An 18,706-nucleotide genomic window follows, 5' to 3' on the forward strand; every position below is an offset into this window, starting at 1 on the left:
TTGTGCCCAGAGTCGTGACACTTCACTGAGAACCCAATACGGCCTTGAAAGGCTATGTCTGACAATGTTTTGAATTCTCTGGGGGAAAATGCCTGACCCCACCATTTAGCTTGTGGTCTAGTTCCAGCTGGGCCCAATGGATCTGGTCTGGCTTAGTTTCAAAGTACCCCTGGAAAACCTAACTAGTGCAAATTCTTGTGAGGCACAACATAGAGCAGAGTATACTCATCACAGACTAGTTTGAAAATCAGCCTCAGAATTTTCATTGAAGAACTATTTACTTAACAACTACTATGTTTCAAGGCTATCTCACTTCAAATTCCCCCCAAACTTTGTGTTTTATTTATTGATTCATTTCTCCATAGAAGTTAGATATAACCTATTGCAAGTCAAAGCAATCAAAAGTCCAGTCATTAAGACATTTTTCCTTCCTTCCCTGACAAAGCTACTCTTAAACTTCTAAGAATTATTTATTCATTTATTCTATTCTTTGCAATCTTCAAATGCTGCTCTTACATGCTTCCATCCCTTACTCCCTATTTATTTAACCGTTTTCTATCTTAAAAATCTATCTGGAGCTGTTGGTTCCAAGGCTTTCTTAAATTTTGAAGAATGGTGTATGTGGTCTTTAATTTTGTCAAAATTGTGTTTCCAATGGTTAGTAAAAACATCAACTGGGCACATCTAATTATTTCCAAGGAAAAGACCTTGGAACAGAAACTATTAGAGAAACGAGTAGAAAGCTCTGGGCTCCTCTTGAAGGATGAAACGCGCTCTTACAGCACCTTCTGAGCTCAACGCCCAATCTACAAACTTTATTTCCCCTTCTAGCTCCCCCATGTCCACAGTGGTACGTGTGAAAGTCCGCAAGTCCGGTGATTTTAAAACAGGGAGGACTTTGTGTGTCTTGGGAAGCGTAAAAACTTTCCAGAGGTCACTAGATTCTGGGGCTTTAAGTATTAAATTGCTTATGAACAATTTTCAACTTGAAACTGATGAGTTGTAGGCTGCGTGCACCTCGCTTCTCTGTATGTTAATAAATTTTTCGTCTCTTTTGAGTTCCAACCTCTCAAACAAGCACGAGAGACCCGAAGCAGTAGCACTTCGTCGTGGGAGGCGCGCAACTTCCAAGACCTTCAGGATCCTTCTGCCGCTGTCGGGCAGCGTTTAGCTCGGTTCCAGTTGTTTTGGAGGATGTGCCCAGCAGTGTCAGGCCGCGTCGATTTGCATGAAAAGAGAAGCCGACCTCCCACAGACAGCGAGAGAGCGACAAACACCCTCAGGGGGCCGAGGTTGGGAAAGCCTGGGCCCGACCCGGGCGGGAACGCACGCAGCCCGGTGCGGAGCGGCCGCCTCCGGCTGCGCGGCTCGGGATCAGCCCGCTCCGCTCTGCTCCGCCAACTTCGGGCCAATCAGCGAGCGGCGTGCGGCCGCAGCGCCCGGCCCGCGCCCCCCGCGCCCCCGCGGCAGCAATGGCAGCGGAGGCTCCGGGCAGAGCCAGACCAGGGCCGAGGAGGGGCTGAGCCGCGGGGAATCCTGGAATCTCCGGGGAGGTGGGGATTCTGGGAGGAAAAGTCCATTTCCTCTTTTCCCGCTGGCCTCTCCCCTCCACCCCAGCACCCCAATTTTCGATGTGTCTCTTCTCCGGCGCAAAGCGCCGGGACTGAGTGAGGCGACCGGAACATGCTGGGCATGTACGTGCCGGACAGGTTCTCCTTGAAGTCCTCCCGGGTTCAGGACGGGATGGGGCTCTACACCGCCCGCAGAGTGCGAAAGGTGGGTGACCTGTGGCGGCCTGCGCGCCCCAGCTCCTCTGCGCGCAGCCACCGGGCTGGGGCTCCTCGCACGGGCCGGGCCGGCGGGAAGGCCGGAGCCGCGTCTCCCAAGTGAGAGCAGCGCCACGTAGGTGTCGCGGGCGCGCTCAGCCGCCGGCCTCCCAGCCAGCGGCAAGATGTCTTTCCCTGTCCTGCAGGAAGCGAGCCCCATTGAGCCTCCCTCTTGCTCGCCCCCGCGTGGGCTGCGTCCTTGCGTTGGCTAGGGCGCGCGTGGTGGTGTCCCCACGCACGCACGCGCGCCGCTCTGCAGCCTCTGCGCTCTTCCTCCTTCAACATGAATCTGAGGTCGGAACTCCCCACTTCCTTGTGGGAATGGGGGAGGGGGTTGCGATGCAGGCCTGGGACCTCAGTCAGGACTAACTTCCACTGTGGCTTCTGGGAAGCGTCTCCTTCAGGGTCTGAATCTCTCACCTTTTTCTCTGACTTTGGAGTTTTTCTTTCAGAAATTTCAGGGATGACAAACACCGCACTGTCCGTAGGAGAACGGCCATGAAATACTGGATGTTGAATCAGAGGTCTAGGAAGAAAAAGTACTGGGACATTCTAAATCTTTGGGTTTAAAGTTGCAAACTCACAACACCGCAACTTGTGCTGTGGTTGCCTTGCAGCAAATAGGAAATTTGGAACTATGACCTGGTGAAGCTCCCAGGGAAATGAGAGCCGTCGTTTACTGAGCAGATACTTTGTACCAGGGCTCATACTGGGTAGTTTATTCATTAGATGACTTCACCGGCACACAACTTCACTGAAATCACTTTTAGGCCTAAGTTAAGAAGTGAGAAGACAAATTCTGCCATCGTATTTTGTGCTCAGTTAGTGAATTAGGCTTCCATCTAAGGCTTCTGAGTGTAAAAGTGCATGTTCTTTCCACAACATCTGTTGTTCCTTACAGGACAATGGACATTAGAAATCCTTATCCCTGCCACCTTCCCAGACTCGCCTGTCCTTTGCCACCCGCCCCCCCCCCTTTGTTAGGATATATTTTGAAGATAGGAAGTTTGGGCAAGAGCAGGTTTGTTCAGGTTAGATACATCAACCAGACTTTCTTCGGAGAATGCACCCAGAGACCCGGGGTACCATGGGTACCTCTAAACACCTCCCATCCCCCAGCCTGTGATCTAAAGAGGGACTGACTCCACTAGTAAATCTCAGTGCTCCATTCACAGCATGTCCAGGGCAAAATCTGAAAAAGTAAACCGAGTATTAACTTTCTCAAATGGCGATTTGGGAGAATTAGAGATGTATGAAAAAGACATTGCCAAATGGCTAAAGTTGAAAATCAGTTCTATTCTAATAAAAGCTATGTAACCATCAAATGACTTTTGTATAGTGTTGAAATTCTGCTTCAACGGAATTTCCATTCTTCTAAAGTGAAAAATTCCCAAATGGGTCTCTGGCATAAATGTAATTACCTAAAAAATTAAACACAGGTCTTTAAAAATCATTTAATATTATGAATAGTAAGACAATTCTTTAAAGATAAGAGTTATTACATAGTCCCTATTTTTTGTTTTACATTACCATTTCGATTTTTAGAAAAAATTGCCCAGTATACTTTCTTTTAGTATTTTTAACATTTCAGCCTACCTTTTCATACATTTGGTTATTTGAAAGTGCTTAATTTGAGTCATAGAATAAACAGCTTATGAAAGTATCATATATTAGCACAGCATTTTACTATTGAATCAGCAGATATTTATTTTTTTCCTGGCTTGTGTAACTTTAGTGTATAAAAGAGATTTCTATCCAGATTGCAGCTATATATATATATATGAGATCTATATATCTCAAATGCCCAAGGTTATACCATATATGTGGAATGATTTTGCTAGGCACTATATTAGGTGGTGGGATTACAAAATTAGTATTTTTAGTCTGCTGAGGAAGACAGAGAAGTAAATAATTTCCATTCAGTCTGACCAGTGTTGCTATAGACAATGTGAAGTTGAATGCGGTAAGTCTTGTAAGAATTTGGATATCCATTGTGACACTTAAGTATTGGGCCTTTGATTTTGATTTTAGGGAGTTTGATCCTTATGCTGTCATCAGTTTCGGTGGATCTGAGTGGTTTGTAGATAGAATTGTCGGAAATAAAAGTGAAGTAGTTCTTGAAGATCTAGACCTGGTGACAGATCAAGCAAGGCAGTTTAAACTTTCCCATTGAGGCATCCTTACACACCGGAGTCTTTGGGCACTTGAACAGTCAGTCATCTACAGGCACACATTTTGAAGTCTGGGTTTTCTGTTTGCTAAGCTCTTGCAAATGTCTCATTTCATCGTATAAATCTTAAGCAATTAATTATTATCCCCAGTTTAAAGATAACAAACTTGTTCAATTATTCTGGTCAGAATTTTGGCAGTTTTCCTTATGCTAACCTTTTAACATTTTTCTCTCCTTTCCAATCCATTCTTCTTTAATGTGCTAAAACCTTAGCTGACCGTCAGAGATACAGTTACTTTACTTTCCAGAAGCACTTTATAACTTGTTTACTTACCCTTACTGTATAAGAGCTACTTGGTAATAGTTTGGGACTTTTGAAAAAGAACTAAAGACTGAAAGGAAAGCTGAAGTAAAGCAAAAAGGAAATAACATAAATGAAATGAAATGTGTCTCCAGCAAATTTCAGGTCCCCTAATTCCAGTAAAAGTAGTAAAGAGTATTGCTAAGGCCCATACCTTCTTAACCGAATATTCATTAGCTATAGTGAACTGACCTTGTTGGGGTATTCCTGACATCTTTCCCCCCAACTCTGCTTTTTTTGCCTGATGAGCTCTTGATAATATCTTCAGACTATGAACCCTGAGGCAGCTTCATATCTTGCTTTGCCCTTTTCATGAACACATTCATGTTCTTAGTTCAAACTTACATAGACACCCTATCCACAGCTGTTTTTAGAGCAAGAGCTGTTGATGGCACTGAGTTATGACAGTTACTCTTGTAATAAATCATCATAAACTGTGGCTTAAAAAAACATGAATTTATTATCTTTTGGTTCCAGAGTTCAGAAATCTAAAATAGGTAGGGAGAAATGGCTTGTTTCTTGGGAAGATTGCAAAGGAAATTCTTTTCCTTGACATTTTGTGGTTTTCATATTCCTTGGCTCATGGCCCCACATCATTTCAGCCTCTTCTTTTGTTGTCACAGTGTGACCCTTCTGCCTCCCTCTTACAAGGACTCATGTGATTGGGTGTGCTCAGACCATCCATTATAATATCAAGATCCCTAATGTAATCACATTTGCAAAGTACCTTTTCCAGTGTAGGGTAACTAACGTACAAATTCTGGGGATTAGCCTACCATGGCTCTAAAGTGTAATTCTTTTTTGCTCAGGTTATTTGGAACGTTTTACAGTAATGAACTAGGGTGAGTTGTTTCTCATATATTGGTCTCAATAAGGTGTGCCCCTTGCAAAACTACCAGATTGATTAATACTCTGCTTTGTTTGCAGTATTGATTCTGGCATGGGTCTGTAAGGTTAGCACTCATGCAGTAAAACCTGGGTAAGTGGTTACAAAGTGTGTACATGAGCAACTGAGTAGAAAAGAATAGGTGCTGATGGTGTTTCAAATAATACTGTTTAAAAGAGCATCGGTAGTGGAAGTAGCACATCTTTGTTTTACAGGTGAGGACACTGAAACCAGAGATTTGCAGAATCCTCCAGTAACAGCTGCCTCTCAGGTCCTCATTGCCTTTCACAGTAGAACCTCCTTGTATTTCAAACCAAGGCAGACACTTTGGTTCTCACTGAATGATTTGTACTAGAGAGATCTGGTGAGGAAAAATCCCAAGTAAAAAATACCTGAAATAAAGGCTTCCCTCTCAGTTTGTAAAAATAGAATAAGATTTTTTTTTAAAAAGGCAAGTTGAAGTTGTTCAGGTTAGAGAAAAACATGGAGAAGAAAAAAAACCTAAAAACTAAGTAAAAGTAGACAGAGGAAAAATCATGCATAAATGTTAAATACAGCACTGGATTCTGTAGAATAAAGTAGTTTGTTCATCAGTTTAGAAGGTGACTCTTAAGAAACAATGAGTTTTTATCCTAGGGCTAAAATTCTGCCATTGGATGTTTACTTACGTTCCTGGTGACTGATGATAACTAATCTGGAAATAAAATCAGAGGAAAAATAATCTCCATAATGCCTGCCATGTATGCTGTCTCTTGTCTGTGTTCACACATTAGTATTTCATCATAGTGACTGAATTTGGCTTTGTGTTTCCTGTTATGTTACAGATTTAGAAAAAAATACATAACTAATCCACTTAAAGTAATGTTTTCTCCAAAACTTTGTTATGTTTCTGTGATGATAACAGCTACAGTTAATTAATTCAATAAATATTTATGGAACAATTGCAGTTGTTAGGCCCTGTACTAGTGGCTAGTGACAGAAGGATGAGTGACAGGAACAATAGACACTGGATACTTTTTTCATTTCTGGATGCTTTACTCAGTTCTTATTTAAGCTCTGCCATGAGCCTACAAAGGGCTGTTATTCCCATTTTATTGGTGAGGGACGGTTTATCAATATTGAATGGATCCACAGAATTTTAAGTCAGGTCATTCCACATACAGGTTGAGCACACCAAATTTGACTTTTTTTTTGGTTGGTACTGGGGTTTGAGTTCAGAGTTTTGCCTTGCTAAGCAGGCATGCTAACATTTGAGCCATGCCTCTAAATCTGAAATTTGAAAAGTTGCAAAACATGGACTATTTTGAGTGTGTACATGACACTACATGTGGAAATTCCACACTTGTCCTCATGTGATGGGTTATAGTCGAAATGCAGGTACATTGATGATTTTTTAAAATAAAATTAATAAATGAATTTTGTTTAAACTTGGCCTCATCCCCAAGATACCTTAAATATTCCAGAATTAAAAAAAAAAAAAAAAAGGAAAGTCTCAAATCCAGAACATTTGTGGTCCCAAGCACTTCCCATGTAAGTTTTTCTATAATCATAAAAAATACAGACAAAAAAGTACACTCAGGTGCTTGAAAAATTATTTCATAAAAATGGTAAACTCAATCATTAGTATTTTTCATTCAACAGTAGCTCGTAGAAATTCATCTAAATTATCTACTTTGACTCTATTGTTTTTAATGACAGAGTATATTCCATGCTGCAGATGTGCCATAATTTTCATTTATTCAGGTGGTGTTTTATACAACCATTCAGCAAATCTTTATCATGTAATATGTTCAGACCTGTTCTAACCATTTTTGGATACAATAGTTAAAATATTCTGCCTCTTGCTTTCATTCTAGTGAAAGGTGACAGAAAATGTTATCTGGTAGGCAAATTTTATTCTATGCTAAAATATGGTAAGTGCTATAGAAAAAAAATTAAAGTAGGGCTGGATATGGTTCACTTGGCACCAAAAGTGTGGGTGTACTTCTGAGGGATGTTGTAAATTATGTAGCTCAGTTAATCCTCACTAAACAGGTGAGATTTGGGCAATGCTTTGAAGGATGATAGACAATTAGCCAAATATACTTCTAGGGCAAGAGCATTCTGGTGGAGGGAGCAACTAGTGCAGAGGCTTTAAGACGGTGGTTTGCCTGCTCTATTCCAGTCTAGTGTGTCTGGAATAGAGTGAGTCAGAAGGCAAGTACCCTAGTACTTAGGGGGAGGTCAGAGAGTTAGCAAAGTGAAGAATACTTGGAGAAGAGCTACGTTTTGAAGGGCGTTTCAGGCCAGTGTAGACTATTTTTCATTTGAGTGCTGAGGGGTGCAGCCACTACAGGGTTTTGAGCAAAGGAATGATCTAAATTTATCAAGGATTATTGTGGCTGCTGTGTGGAGAACAGTCTGCCCCAGGGGAGTGTGAAAACTGGGAAGTTTACTGGGATTCTACTGCAGTAATCTGTGTGACGTGATGTGACTTAGACTAAGATGGTGGCAGCCATGATAGTGTATTTTGAAGTTCGGGGTAACAGTATGCTGATGGGATTGGATATGGAGTATGAAAGAAGAGGAGGGATAAAGGAAGGATTAAGACCTTTTCCAAGGGTTTTAGGTTGAGGAACTGGCAGGATTGAATCCCCAGTCTGTAACCAGAAGAGGAAGATTGTGGATGGGAGCAGGTGTGAGAAGTTAGATGGAGGTGGATCAGCATTACCTCCAGTTTAAGGCATATTGTTTTTGAGGTGTCTGTTCAACAAGGTAACATATCAGAGGCAGTAATATGAAATTACATATTTTCTCTTCTTCCTTTCCATCTTTCATTATTGCCATTCATGCTACCTTATGTATTAAAAACTTTACAGTTTTTCCTTTAGACCATCAATTATCTTTTAGCGTGAAAAGAAGACAAATAATCTTTGTTTTTACCTCTGATTTTTCCTGTTGCTTGAGTTCCTTGTTTTGAACTAAGTTTTCTGTCTGGTATCATATTCCTTATGCTGAAGGACTTTGAATATTGTGTTGTGGGTCTGTCAGGAATGCATTTTGTTAGATTTTGTTTGTCCTCTTGTCATGGTCCTGTTCTTCCCCAGTAGATTTCTCCATCTTGTGATTTGGTGCTGACGATGAGACCAGGGGAGGGAGTTTCACGTGGTCTTGTTCCAGCCTCCCTCCTGCATAGGCTGTATCTGCCTGGGCTCTGGGAACTGGGCTTTCTTAGCATCCCTGCCTCTCCTCCCCAGGGGAACTAGATTTTTGCCTTGTATTAGTGGCTGATCTGTTGCGAGAGAGCATTTCCTATCCCTTCTTTTGTTAGTCGAAGTTTCTGGGCCCATACAATTTATTGCACTTCTCTCAGCAGAGTGGGTCTTTACCTGTGCCCTGGGGTGACATGGTTTGCTGCTTTTCTTGCAGTGGGCTAAAGGCTTTCTCATATAGGAGAAAGGTCAGAGCAGGAAATTTGGGGTGTCATGCCATTATCATAGCAGTCATTGTTCCCCTCCACATGTCTGTATCTCTGAGGGAGTCTTTTTCCATTTCCTGTGGGTTTCCCAACCTCTCTTGGGAGGTCCTTGAAAAAGTGTCTGAGTACTAGTGGACTTTCCTTGAGTCTGGTGCTAGTAGTGGTTCTATCTCTTCTTGTCTCATTTGCTGCCTTTACGAAGCTGTTGACATGTTAGGTGACATTACCTGCTTGTAAGGTTACTGTTAGCTCTTTCTTCAGTGACTTGTCATGGGTAAGCCATTGCTCTCCTCAAGAAAAATGATTTCACGTTTCATCTTTCTGTTCTCCTTGTTAGAATGAGTCATAATATTTTTAAATCCTTGGTGGAAACTGAACTTTTAGGTAGAGTTTTAAAATTAAGTGACGTTTTCCTTTTTTAAAAAAAATTAGCCAATCTGTCCAGCTTTGAAAGAGGTGTTTTGGAAAGTTCTACTCTAGTTCTTCCATTTCTAATATTGTTATGCTGCTGGATTCTCACTGCTATATCTTTTTCATAAATAGGGTTTCGCAGTATTACAGTGCTTTATCCTGTATAATGTAACCTTGTCTTTGATTTGTGTGTCTTTGTCTACCTATTTTAGTTTATTTTACCATTCTGTTTTATCTTTTTGTAATCATGTGTAGCTAGATTAAATTTTATAACACAGTATTTCTTTTAATGGGAGAATTGCCCTCCTTTATATTTAGTGTATTTATTGACACAGCTTGATTTTATTCATTTATGCTCATGACTTATATATTTGTAACTTATTTTTGCTGTGTGTTCAAATCACTGTCATTCCTTTCTCTACTTTTGGTATTTTGTTAGTTCACTTTTCTTTTTCTTTAATGGTTTACATGTTTATCTCCTTTCATAGATGCACATGATTTTATTATTTGATAGCTAGAGTTCGGCAATTTCTTCTACAGAAAAACCTGTTTCTGATGATATCAGTCATATTTCCACAAAATGTTGTATTTCTCTCCTTCTTCCCTCTCCTTTATTTCTGCCCCTCCCCATACACCTTTGAGAAAGCTTTTACTTCCCTTCCCAGCATCCCCTGTGTTTCAGTGAATGCCATGTAACTTAAAACTATGTGCTTGTTGTTTCAAGAGTTGTTTTTTGGCTTATGTATTTCACATATCCAATTTATGGTTAAGCTTTAATTGTGTATGTATATGTACTGGTTATATATCTTCCATTTTCTGTGTTTTCTCCTGGTTCATTAGCAGACTTTTGAAGTTCTTATTCTCATTAAACCATGTGTGTACTGTCATGTAGTAGCTCGTATTACTATTATTTTTTTAGGCAGTGGATGTTTTCCCAATGTTTTTCAGGTTAAAAACTATCTGACTCTTTACAGATAGCCTCTAATTTCTGCTTAGACTCTTGTAAGATCTCTCTCTTTATTTTTAGAGTTCAGGAATTTTATCAGAATGTTCTTAGAGTGAGGCATTTCATCTACAGAAGCAGATATTTTCAACTTCAGAAAATCTCCTGCCTAATCATTGTCTCTCAACCCATTTTTTTTCAGTCCTCAGCAACAATATTTTTGTATACATGGTATCACTGCTCCAGATATTTTTATTTTTCCATATTTTTCTTTAATTCTTGCCTCTTTTTCTAATTCAGTTTATTTTCTACAAATGTGCAATTGAGAAATCATGTTTTTTTAATTTTTAAATTTTTTATATTTAAAAATTTTTTTTGTTCATTTATTCACATGTGCATACATTGCTTGGGTCATTTCTCCTCCCTGCCCTCCTCCCCCACCTTTCTCCCCTTCCCCTCCTCAGTTTCAGGCAGGTCCCTTTCTGCCCTTGTGACTGATTTTGTTGAAGAAAATACATAAGCATAATAATAAAGACAAAGTGTTTTTGCTAGTTGAGTTAAGGATAGCTATACAGAAAGATTCCTACTATTGCTCTCATGTACCTATGTGTTACAACCCATGTTGATTCATCTCTAACTGATCTTTTCGTTAGTTCCTGATCCCCTGCTAGTGATAACCTGTCGTTTTAAGGTGTCTGTATTAGTTCCTCTGGAGTGGGGACATCAAACACTTTCATGTTTTGGGTTTTCTACCTATTCCTATATCTCCTGTATGTGCTCTCCTCTTTTCTTGTGATCCAAGTCCAACCACATTGCTGCATTTGCCCTAGATCTAAAGTCCGCATATGAAGGAGAACATAGGATTTTTGGTCTTCTGAGCCTGGCTGACCTCGCTCAGAATGATGTTCTCCAGTTCCATCCATTTACCTGCAAATAATAAGATTTCATTTTTCTTCATGGCTGAGTAAAATTCCATTGTGTACAAGTATCACATTTTCTTGATCCATTCATCAGTAGTGGGGCATCTTGGTTGTTCCCATAACTTTGCTATTGTGAATAGTGCTGTAATAAACATGGGTGTGCAGGTACCTTTGGAGTAACCTGTGTTGCATTCCTTTGGATATATCCCCAGGAGTGGGATTGCTGGATCATATGGCAGATCTATGTTTAGATTTTTAAGAAGTCTCCAAATTTTTTTCCAGAGTGGTTGCACCAGCTTGCATTCCCACCAGCAGTGGGTTAGGGTTCCTTTTTTTCCCACATCTTCGCCAGCACTTGTTGGTGATGTTTTGGATGATGGCTATTCTAACAGGGGTGAGGTGGAATCTTAGTGTGGTTTTGATTTGCATTTCCTTTATGGCCAGAGATGGTGAACATTTTTTCATGTGTTTTTTGGCCATTTGAATTTCTTCTTTTGAAAAAGTTCTTTTTAGTTCAGTTGCCCATTTCTTAATTGGATCATGGATTTTAAGAGAGTTTAGTTTCTTAAGTTCCCTGTATAGTCTAGTTATCAGTCCCTTGACTGATGTATAGCTGGCAACTGTTTTCTCCGACTCTTTTAGAGACCATTTCTTTTGTTGTGCAGAAGCTTTTTAATTTTTTGAAGTCCCACTTACTCATCCTTTCTCTTAGTTGCTGGGCTGCTGGGGTTCTATTGAGGAAGTCTTTGCTTATACCTATTTGTTCCAGAGTGTTTCCTGCTCCTTCTTGAAGTAACTTCAGAGTTTCAGGTCTGATATTTAGGTCCTTGATCCATTTCGAGTTGATACTAGTACAGGGTGACAGACATGGATCTAGTTTCAGTTTCTTGCAGACAGGTAACCACTTTTCCCAGCAACATTTGTTGAAGAGGCTGTCTTTTCTCCATCGTATATTTTTGGCACCTTTGTCAAAAATGAGGTGAGTATAGTGTGTGGCTTCATATCTGGGTCTTCTGTTCTGTTCCACTGGTCTTCATGTCTGTTTTTGTGCCAGTACCATGCTGTTTTTATTGCTATTGCTTTGTAATACTGTTTGAAGTCTGGTATTGTGATACCTCCAGCATTGCTCTTTTTGCTGAGTATTGCCTTGGCTATTCATGGTCTCTTGTGTTTGCAAATGAACTTTCGGGTAGATTTTTCAATCTGCGTGATGTATGTCATTGGGATTTTGATGGGCATTGCATTAAACATGTAGATTGCTTTCGGTAGTATAGCCATTTTTACATTATTGATTCTACCGATCCATGAGCACAGGAGATCTTTCCATCTTCTGTACTCTTCCCCGATTTCTTTCTTCAGGAGTTTGTAATTCTCCTTGTAGGGGTCATTCACATCCTTTGTTAAATTTACTCCTAGGTATTTGATTTTTGTTTTTGAGGCTATTGTGAATGGAATTGTTTCCATATATTCCTTCTCAGTTTGTTCATTGTTGGTGTATAGAAATGGTAATGATTTTTGTACGTTGATTTTGTATCCTACCACCTTACTGTAGCTGTTTATGGTATCTAAGAGTTTTTTGGGTCTTTAAGATAAAGGATCATATCGTCTGCACATAAGGATATTGTGACAGTTTCTTTACCTTTTTGTATTCCTTTTATTTCTTCTTCTTGCCTAATTGCTCTGGCTAGAAATTCCAGTACTATGTTGAATAGGAGTGGGGAGAGTGGGCATTCTTGTCTCATTCCTGATTTTAGGGGAAATGGTTTCAGTTTTTCACCATTAAGGATGCTGTTGGCTGTAGGTTTGTCATATATAGATTTTATAATGTTGAGGTACTTTCCTTCTGTTCCGAGGTTTCTTAGAGCTTTTATCATGAAGTAGTGTTGGATCTTATCAAAGGCTTTTTCTGCATCTATTGAGATGATCAAGTGGTGTTTGTCTTTGCTTCTATTAATGTGCTGTATTGCATTTATAGATCTGCATATGTCATCCCTGGGATGAAGCCAGCTTGGTCATGGTGGATGATCTTTCTGATGTGTTGTTGGATTTGGTTTGCCATTATTTTATTGAGGATTTTTGGATTGATGTTCATTAGGGAAATTGGCCTGTAGTTCTCCTTTTTGGAGGTGTCTTTGTCTGGTTTTAGGAGGAGAGTAATATTGGCATCATAAAATGAGTTAGGCCGTGTTCCTTTTTTTTCTATTTTGTGGAACAGTTTAAGGAGGGTTGGTATTAATTGAGAAATCAAGTTTTTTTTTTTTTTTAATTTTTTTTAAGTACTTTTCCTGAGTGCTGTATTTGCATCTTCCTAAACGCACTTGGCAATTATTCAGGTATTCCCATTTTATTCTTTCTTTCTTTATTTTTTATTGTTGCTGTACTATACTCAAACCCAAGGCCTTGAGCATGCTAGGCAAGCACTTAACCCTTGAGCTACATCCCAGCCCCTGGGTATTGCCTTTAAGTGAGGTACTCTGTCTACTCCCAAAGTTTTATTTTGCTGAGTTGGGTCTCATTTTTCTGCCTGACCTTCCCAGACAGACGGGCAACTTTGTATAGGCCATTTCCCTGGCCATGTCAGTCCTGCAGGTGGCAGAGGTCTACGGTCTCTCTACCCATGGGCCTGCTTTGGCAGATAGACTGTTGATTTCTGTCAGTCAGTCCCCTGATCTCCTTTTACTTTTCTGGGCATTGAAGGCAGGTAAGACTGGGCTGTGACCTTCCTCCTCCATCACTGATCTTCAGATTCTTTTCATGATTCTCTGCTTTCCACTCCTCAGCTGTGCTCCTTTTCTGTGCTCCCATTTATTCCTTAGCCTCACATCAGTTCTCAGCCAAAACCTAGGCCTCACAGATGTCCAGCTACCCACAGAAACAGTAGCAGTGGTTTTGCAGAAGAACAGCAAATACTTTAGGATGAGGTCATTAGTTTTCCAAGTTAATATCCCTAACAAGGCCAGTGTTGTAATGCTAAGGAGAATGGACAGAGGGAGGCAACTAGTCTGCCTTAACTTTCACAGTAGGGAAGAAGATTGGGTATTTTTCATATTGAACTTTTTAGAAGCACATTTTATATATTGTTGAAGAGGCAAGAGTATTGCAAGAATACATACACACACAGTATTTTAACAGTGAATCATGATTATGTTGTAGGTGGGAATCTAGACTTCTGTGAAAAATTGCCATCATTTTAAATATAAATGATTCAATTTCAGACTTGTTTACTTTAATACAATTTATTTCATCTCTCTATATGTATTTACTTGTTGAATCATTTCAAAGTAAATTATAGGTAGCATAAAGATATTCCCCTAAATAGCAGTATCATTTTAATGTTAAGTAAAAAAATAATGATTTCTTAATATCTTCTAATGCCTGCTCATATTCAGATTACTCCAATTGCCTCCAGTTGCCTTTTATATATGCTTGTTTTTGAATGAAGATCTGATCAAGGATCACGTAATGCATTTGATTATGTCTTTTGAAACTCTTTAGCTGTCTCTCTTTCTTCTCTTCCTCCCCTCCTTTTTTTAAATACCAGTGTTTGTAGAATATCTCACATCTGTATTTATGTGATGTTTTCCCAGTGCTTTATTTAACTTGTTTTCTATCTTCTGTATTTCCTGTAATTTGGAAGTTTTGTAAATATTTTTGGCAAAAGTGTATCACAGTGTAATGCTGGATTGCATTGTACTGCATTGTAGCAAGAGGCAGTTAATGTTTGACTTTCCCACTGTCAGTGATGCCAATGCTAGGTTGAGGTAATTTTTCTATTGTAAAAGAACTGTTTCCTTTTGTGTTTAACAAGTAATCTCTGAGTTGATTTCACCATCAATCTTTTACCCCCTGGTTTTAGCATCCATTGATAATCCTTGCTCTATCAGTAGTTTTATCAGGGATTTCAAATGGTGATTTGCTAACTCAAACATTGCCCTTCATGTATAAGTGAGCATTCCCCTGTAAAGCACTCCATCATCAATTGCTGGTGTCTGATTGTCCTGATTAGGGCTCTATTGAAAGGCAGGACAAAATGCGTAATTCATTCCCTTTACTAATTTTAATGTTATCCTTTAATTATGGTTAGCAAGGTGTTTTTAGAATTCTTTTTCTTTCTCTTTCTGACAACCATAACTCACTAATGTGTTTTATTCAGTCACACTCTTGTTCTCTTTAATTCCCAAATTGTTCTAAATTTGACCTGGGGAAGGTGTTCTTTCTAATGGAAATTTAGAGCTGGAAGAAATCTAGGATCAGCTAACCCAAATCTCCTTTTAATTGCTGAGGAAACTATAACTAATATGTCATTGATAATTAATAGTAGAGTGAGGACTGGCATCCATATCTCTTGAGGCCTTGGCTAGTCTGTTCCTCTCAGCTCCTAAAGACATATCTGTAGGAATCTTGCTTTTCACTTCTTACTTGTAATATTAACCAGCCAGAAAATGGCCCATGTTTTTGTTGTAATGCATTTTTTTTTTTTTGCTTATTTGAAGTTACTTTTGAGTCCAGTGGGTGACAGATTAATGGAATAATCTACTCAGTTCAGAAACAGTGTGAATAAATACAAAAGATGTGCCATTGTAGGTTGAGCATATGATCAGCCTGAGAAGTTTGACTCCCAACAGTTTTTGATTCCAACAGTTTGGTGTATCCAAGGTGAGTTTGTCTTGAGGTCATGTACTTGACCTGCATAGAGTTTAGAATTCATTGCCAGTATAAACAAGTAGTGATTTTCCATTCAAATTTCAGTTATCAGCTTCTCCAAAAATATTGCAGGTACCAGGCATTGTTGGGCTCACATTGTGACATATCAGCATTCTATTGGAGTGAAAAAGCCTTTTCTGTGGGCATGCCCTTTCCAGTTCACCTCCTGGCTGTCCTGTGTTGTCACACATTTGTTGTTGGTGTTGTTCTGCCTTCATGCTCACCTTGTATGCATTCAAGATGGTGATCTTTGAGGTAGTTAGAAGCAAAGACTTTTAGGAAGGTTCTCACAAAGAAATAATGTAGGCACAAATGAACGGTAAGACAGTGGGTAGCGATGACAGTTTTTTTTTTTACTGCTAGAATGGACCTTCAGCAGCTTTATTTCAAAAAGTAAAACCACTGATGATAGGAGGTCAGGCAGAAGTTTTGAAGATTTCAAGATCATTAAATTAGAACTTCACCTTAGATATTTGATGTACTGATGCATATGCATGTAATTAATTTACAATGAGTCATATGAAAAGTTGTCATTTTTTAGGTTGAAAATGGTCAGATATTGGGAATTTCATATGCTTCAAATAATTGCATATTTATTCTATGTTGCTTATATGTCCCCAGATTTCCTTTTGTAAGTGTGCTACTCAAGCAAATGTGAAGCCCACTGAAGCTGAAGGCTCCACTTAATTCTAACTCAGTACTTAAGTTAAAATCTTCATAGGAAATGGTTAGTGAATAAAAATAAAATTATAATTTTAAGAACCTTTTGTTTGCACATTAGAAAGAATAATGCATGGAATTAGAGTGGGGTGGTAGCAGGTGCTGAAATCCTTATGGAAGCCTTTGTAGTGAGAGTGGATCTAGTGAGTATAGAATCTTCATCTAATGCCAAATGTCAATTATTTAAGCCTCTGCATTGTTTCTCACAGGTAGTATGAGGAACTGAGAGTTGACATTTACCTTCTTACAATCTTGCAGCCACAGAAACTCAAGTTTATTGATCAAACAATTCTGACACACTCACTAGTGTGCTTTGAAGGAACTCTCATCAAGCCAGAGAACTAAAAATACTTACAAATTTATTTCAGATATCTGTGTTTCTATGTCAGTGTTTTTCAAAGTGGATTTCAGTACATTGGTGAGTTATGCAATTAATTTATTGGGTCAAAACTTACATTTTTCTCCTAAAAAGTAAAGTAAAGCAGAGTAGAAAAAATGGGAGCACAGTAAGGGTTACATTGTATAAATAAATTTTTGTTTTAGTTTTATATGTGTTTCTTTGTATATAAATGAATGCTAGATTGAGATGCTCTTCCTATAAAACATACATATGCGTGTGCACGTGTGTGTGTGTGTGTGTGTGTGTGTGTGTGTGTGTGTGTGTGCATGCTTTTTCTCTTTTGGAAACAGGGTCTCACTGTGTTACCCAGGCTGGTGTCAAACTCGAGCTCCTCCTGCCTCACCCTCCTGACTACTGACTACTAGGATATCAGTTGTGAACCATCACACTTGGCTTTCAAAATGTACTTTTTACTAACAGTTGAGGAAAAAAATTGAAAGTCACTATTCATTATAATTTGAGTATATGATAGCAATTGTCCACTGTTAATAATAAAGCTTTAGCTTTAAAGTCAGAGTCCTGATTCTTGTTTTGAATTTTCAAATCCTTCAGTCTTTTAATAACCTTATGTATTAATTTTGCATGATTATAACAAATACCTGAGATAATCAGCTTATAAAAAGAAAAGTTGTATTTGACTCCCAGTTTTAGAGATTTTAATTCATGGTCAGTTGGCCCCGTTGCTTTGGGACTGTGATGGCACATCATGGTAGGAGTGCTCTGGGTGACAGAATGCAAAGACAGAAAGAGGGAGGTCATGGAGTCTTAAAGGCATGCCTCATTCAGGACTTGAAGGACTCCCACTGGGGTTTTCCTCTTAAAGGCTCTGCCACCATCCAGTGCACTACTCTGTGCTGTGACACTTGAACCACACCTCCAACCCTTTTTACTTAAGTTATTTTTCAGGTAGGGTCTTGTGAATTTTTGCCCAGAGCCAGCCTTGGACCAAAATCTTCCTACCTTTACCTCCTGTGTAGCTAGGATTACATGTGTGCCACCACACCTGGCTTGTTCTTTGAGAATGGAGTCTTGCTAACTTTTTGCCCTTTCTGGCATAGAACTATCCTCTGTCTCTGCTTCCAGAGCAGCCTGAGTTACAGGCTTCAGCCACCATGAATGGCAGCAATGATTTGCTTTTTAAAGAAAGTATCTTTGGGCTGTTCTGTGTATTGGAGTGTGATTTTGTATGTGATTGTGAGGCATGAGGGGATCAAGAGGCAGAGTGGGCTTCCAGCTTTCAAATGTGCTTGCTAAATCTTGTATTCATATCTTTATATTGTTACACAAAGTCAGCTGTCTGTTTCCTTGGTATGCCAGTGTTTGGATTACTCAGAATTGCAGTTTGATTTGAAAAATCTTTGTAGGTATTTTCTGCCCCTAAGGTTAACACTAAAGAAATGGTCTTTTTGTTTCTACCATTGTTTGTGGGTTCTCTTTTCTTCATCTGTAACATGAGGGGGGCTGGGTTTACTATTTGTAATTCCTTTAAGCTTTAAATTTTTACTATTCCCAGGAATTGGGTTTTCTGTTGTTCATTAAGTAATTTAGGTTCCTTAAAACATTGCGTTGGTGGTTATTTTTCTCCTAACAGTGTTCATCAAAACTTCCCCTGGAGATTCTGTTTTCTTCCTCTATCTCTGTTCAAAAGGAAGGCTTGTTGTGAAAAGTAGTCAAAGGCAGGTTGGGAGGAAGCTCACAAAGGCATGAATGCCTCTGCCCTCTCTGCACACATTTCTGCACAACGGGTGCATAAACAGGACCCACTCCCTGGGTCCCTGCAATTTCTGCTTTGGTCCCCTTAGAGGAAAAAGTGTCATTTGCCAATTGAATGTGGTTTCACAAGTCCTTCTAGGGAAGACTGTAGGGGCCAGCCACCTAGGGTTTAAACATTCAGGGGCTAGGTCCCGG

At 39.5% G+C, this 18,706-nt stretch overlaps 1 protein-coding gene across 4 annotated transcripts in view; it reads left to right on the forward strand.

Moving 5' to 3' along the window:
• Positions 1-1,429: 1,429 nt before the first annotated feature.
• Prdm5 (PR/SET domain 5) overlaps positions 1,430-18,706 on the forward strand; it is a 212,912-nt gene continuing 195,635 nt past the window's right edge. For 3 of the 4 annotated variants that reach the window (XM_074041653.1, XM_074041654.1, XM_074041656.1), the window contains exon 1: positions 1,431-1,776. In XM_074041653.1, the coding sequence (XP_073897754.1) occupies positions 1,684-1,776 (93 nt within the window). In that variant the 5' untranslated portion in view covers positions 1,431-1,683. Of the gene's footprint in view, positions 1,777-18,706 lie in introns of all 4 variants that reach the window. The other variant, XM_074041652.1, reaches the window with a different exon arrangement.

Source organism: Castor canadensis, chromosome 9 (assembly GCF_047511655.1).
Source record: "Castor canadensis chromosome 9, mCasCan1.hap1v2, whole genome shotgun sequence".
NCBI classification, from domain to species: Eukaryota; Metazoa; Chordata; class Mammalia; order Rodentia; family Castoridae; genus Castor; species Castor canadensis.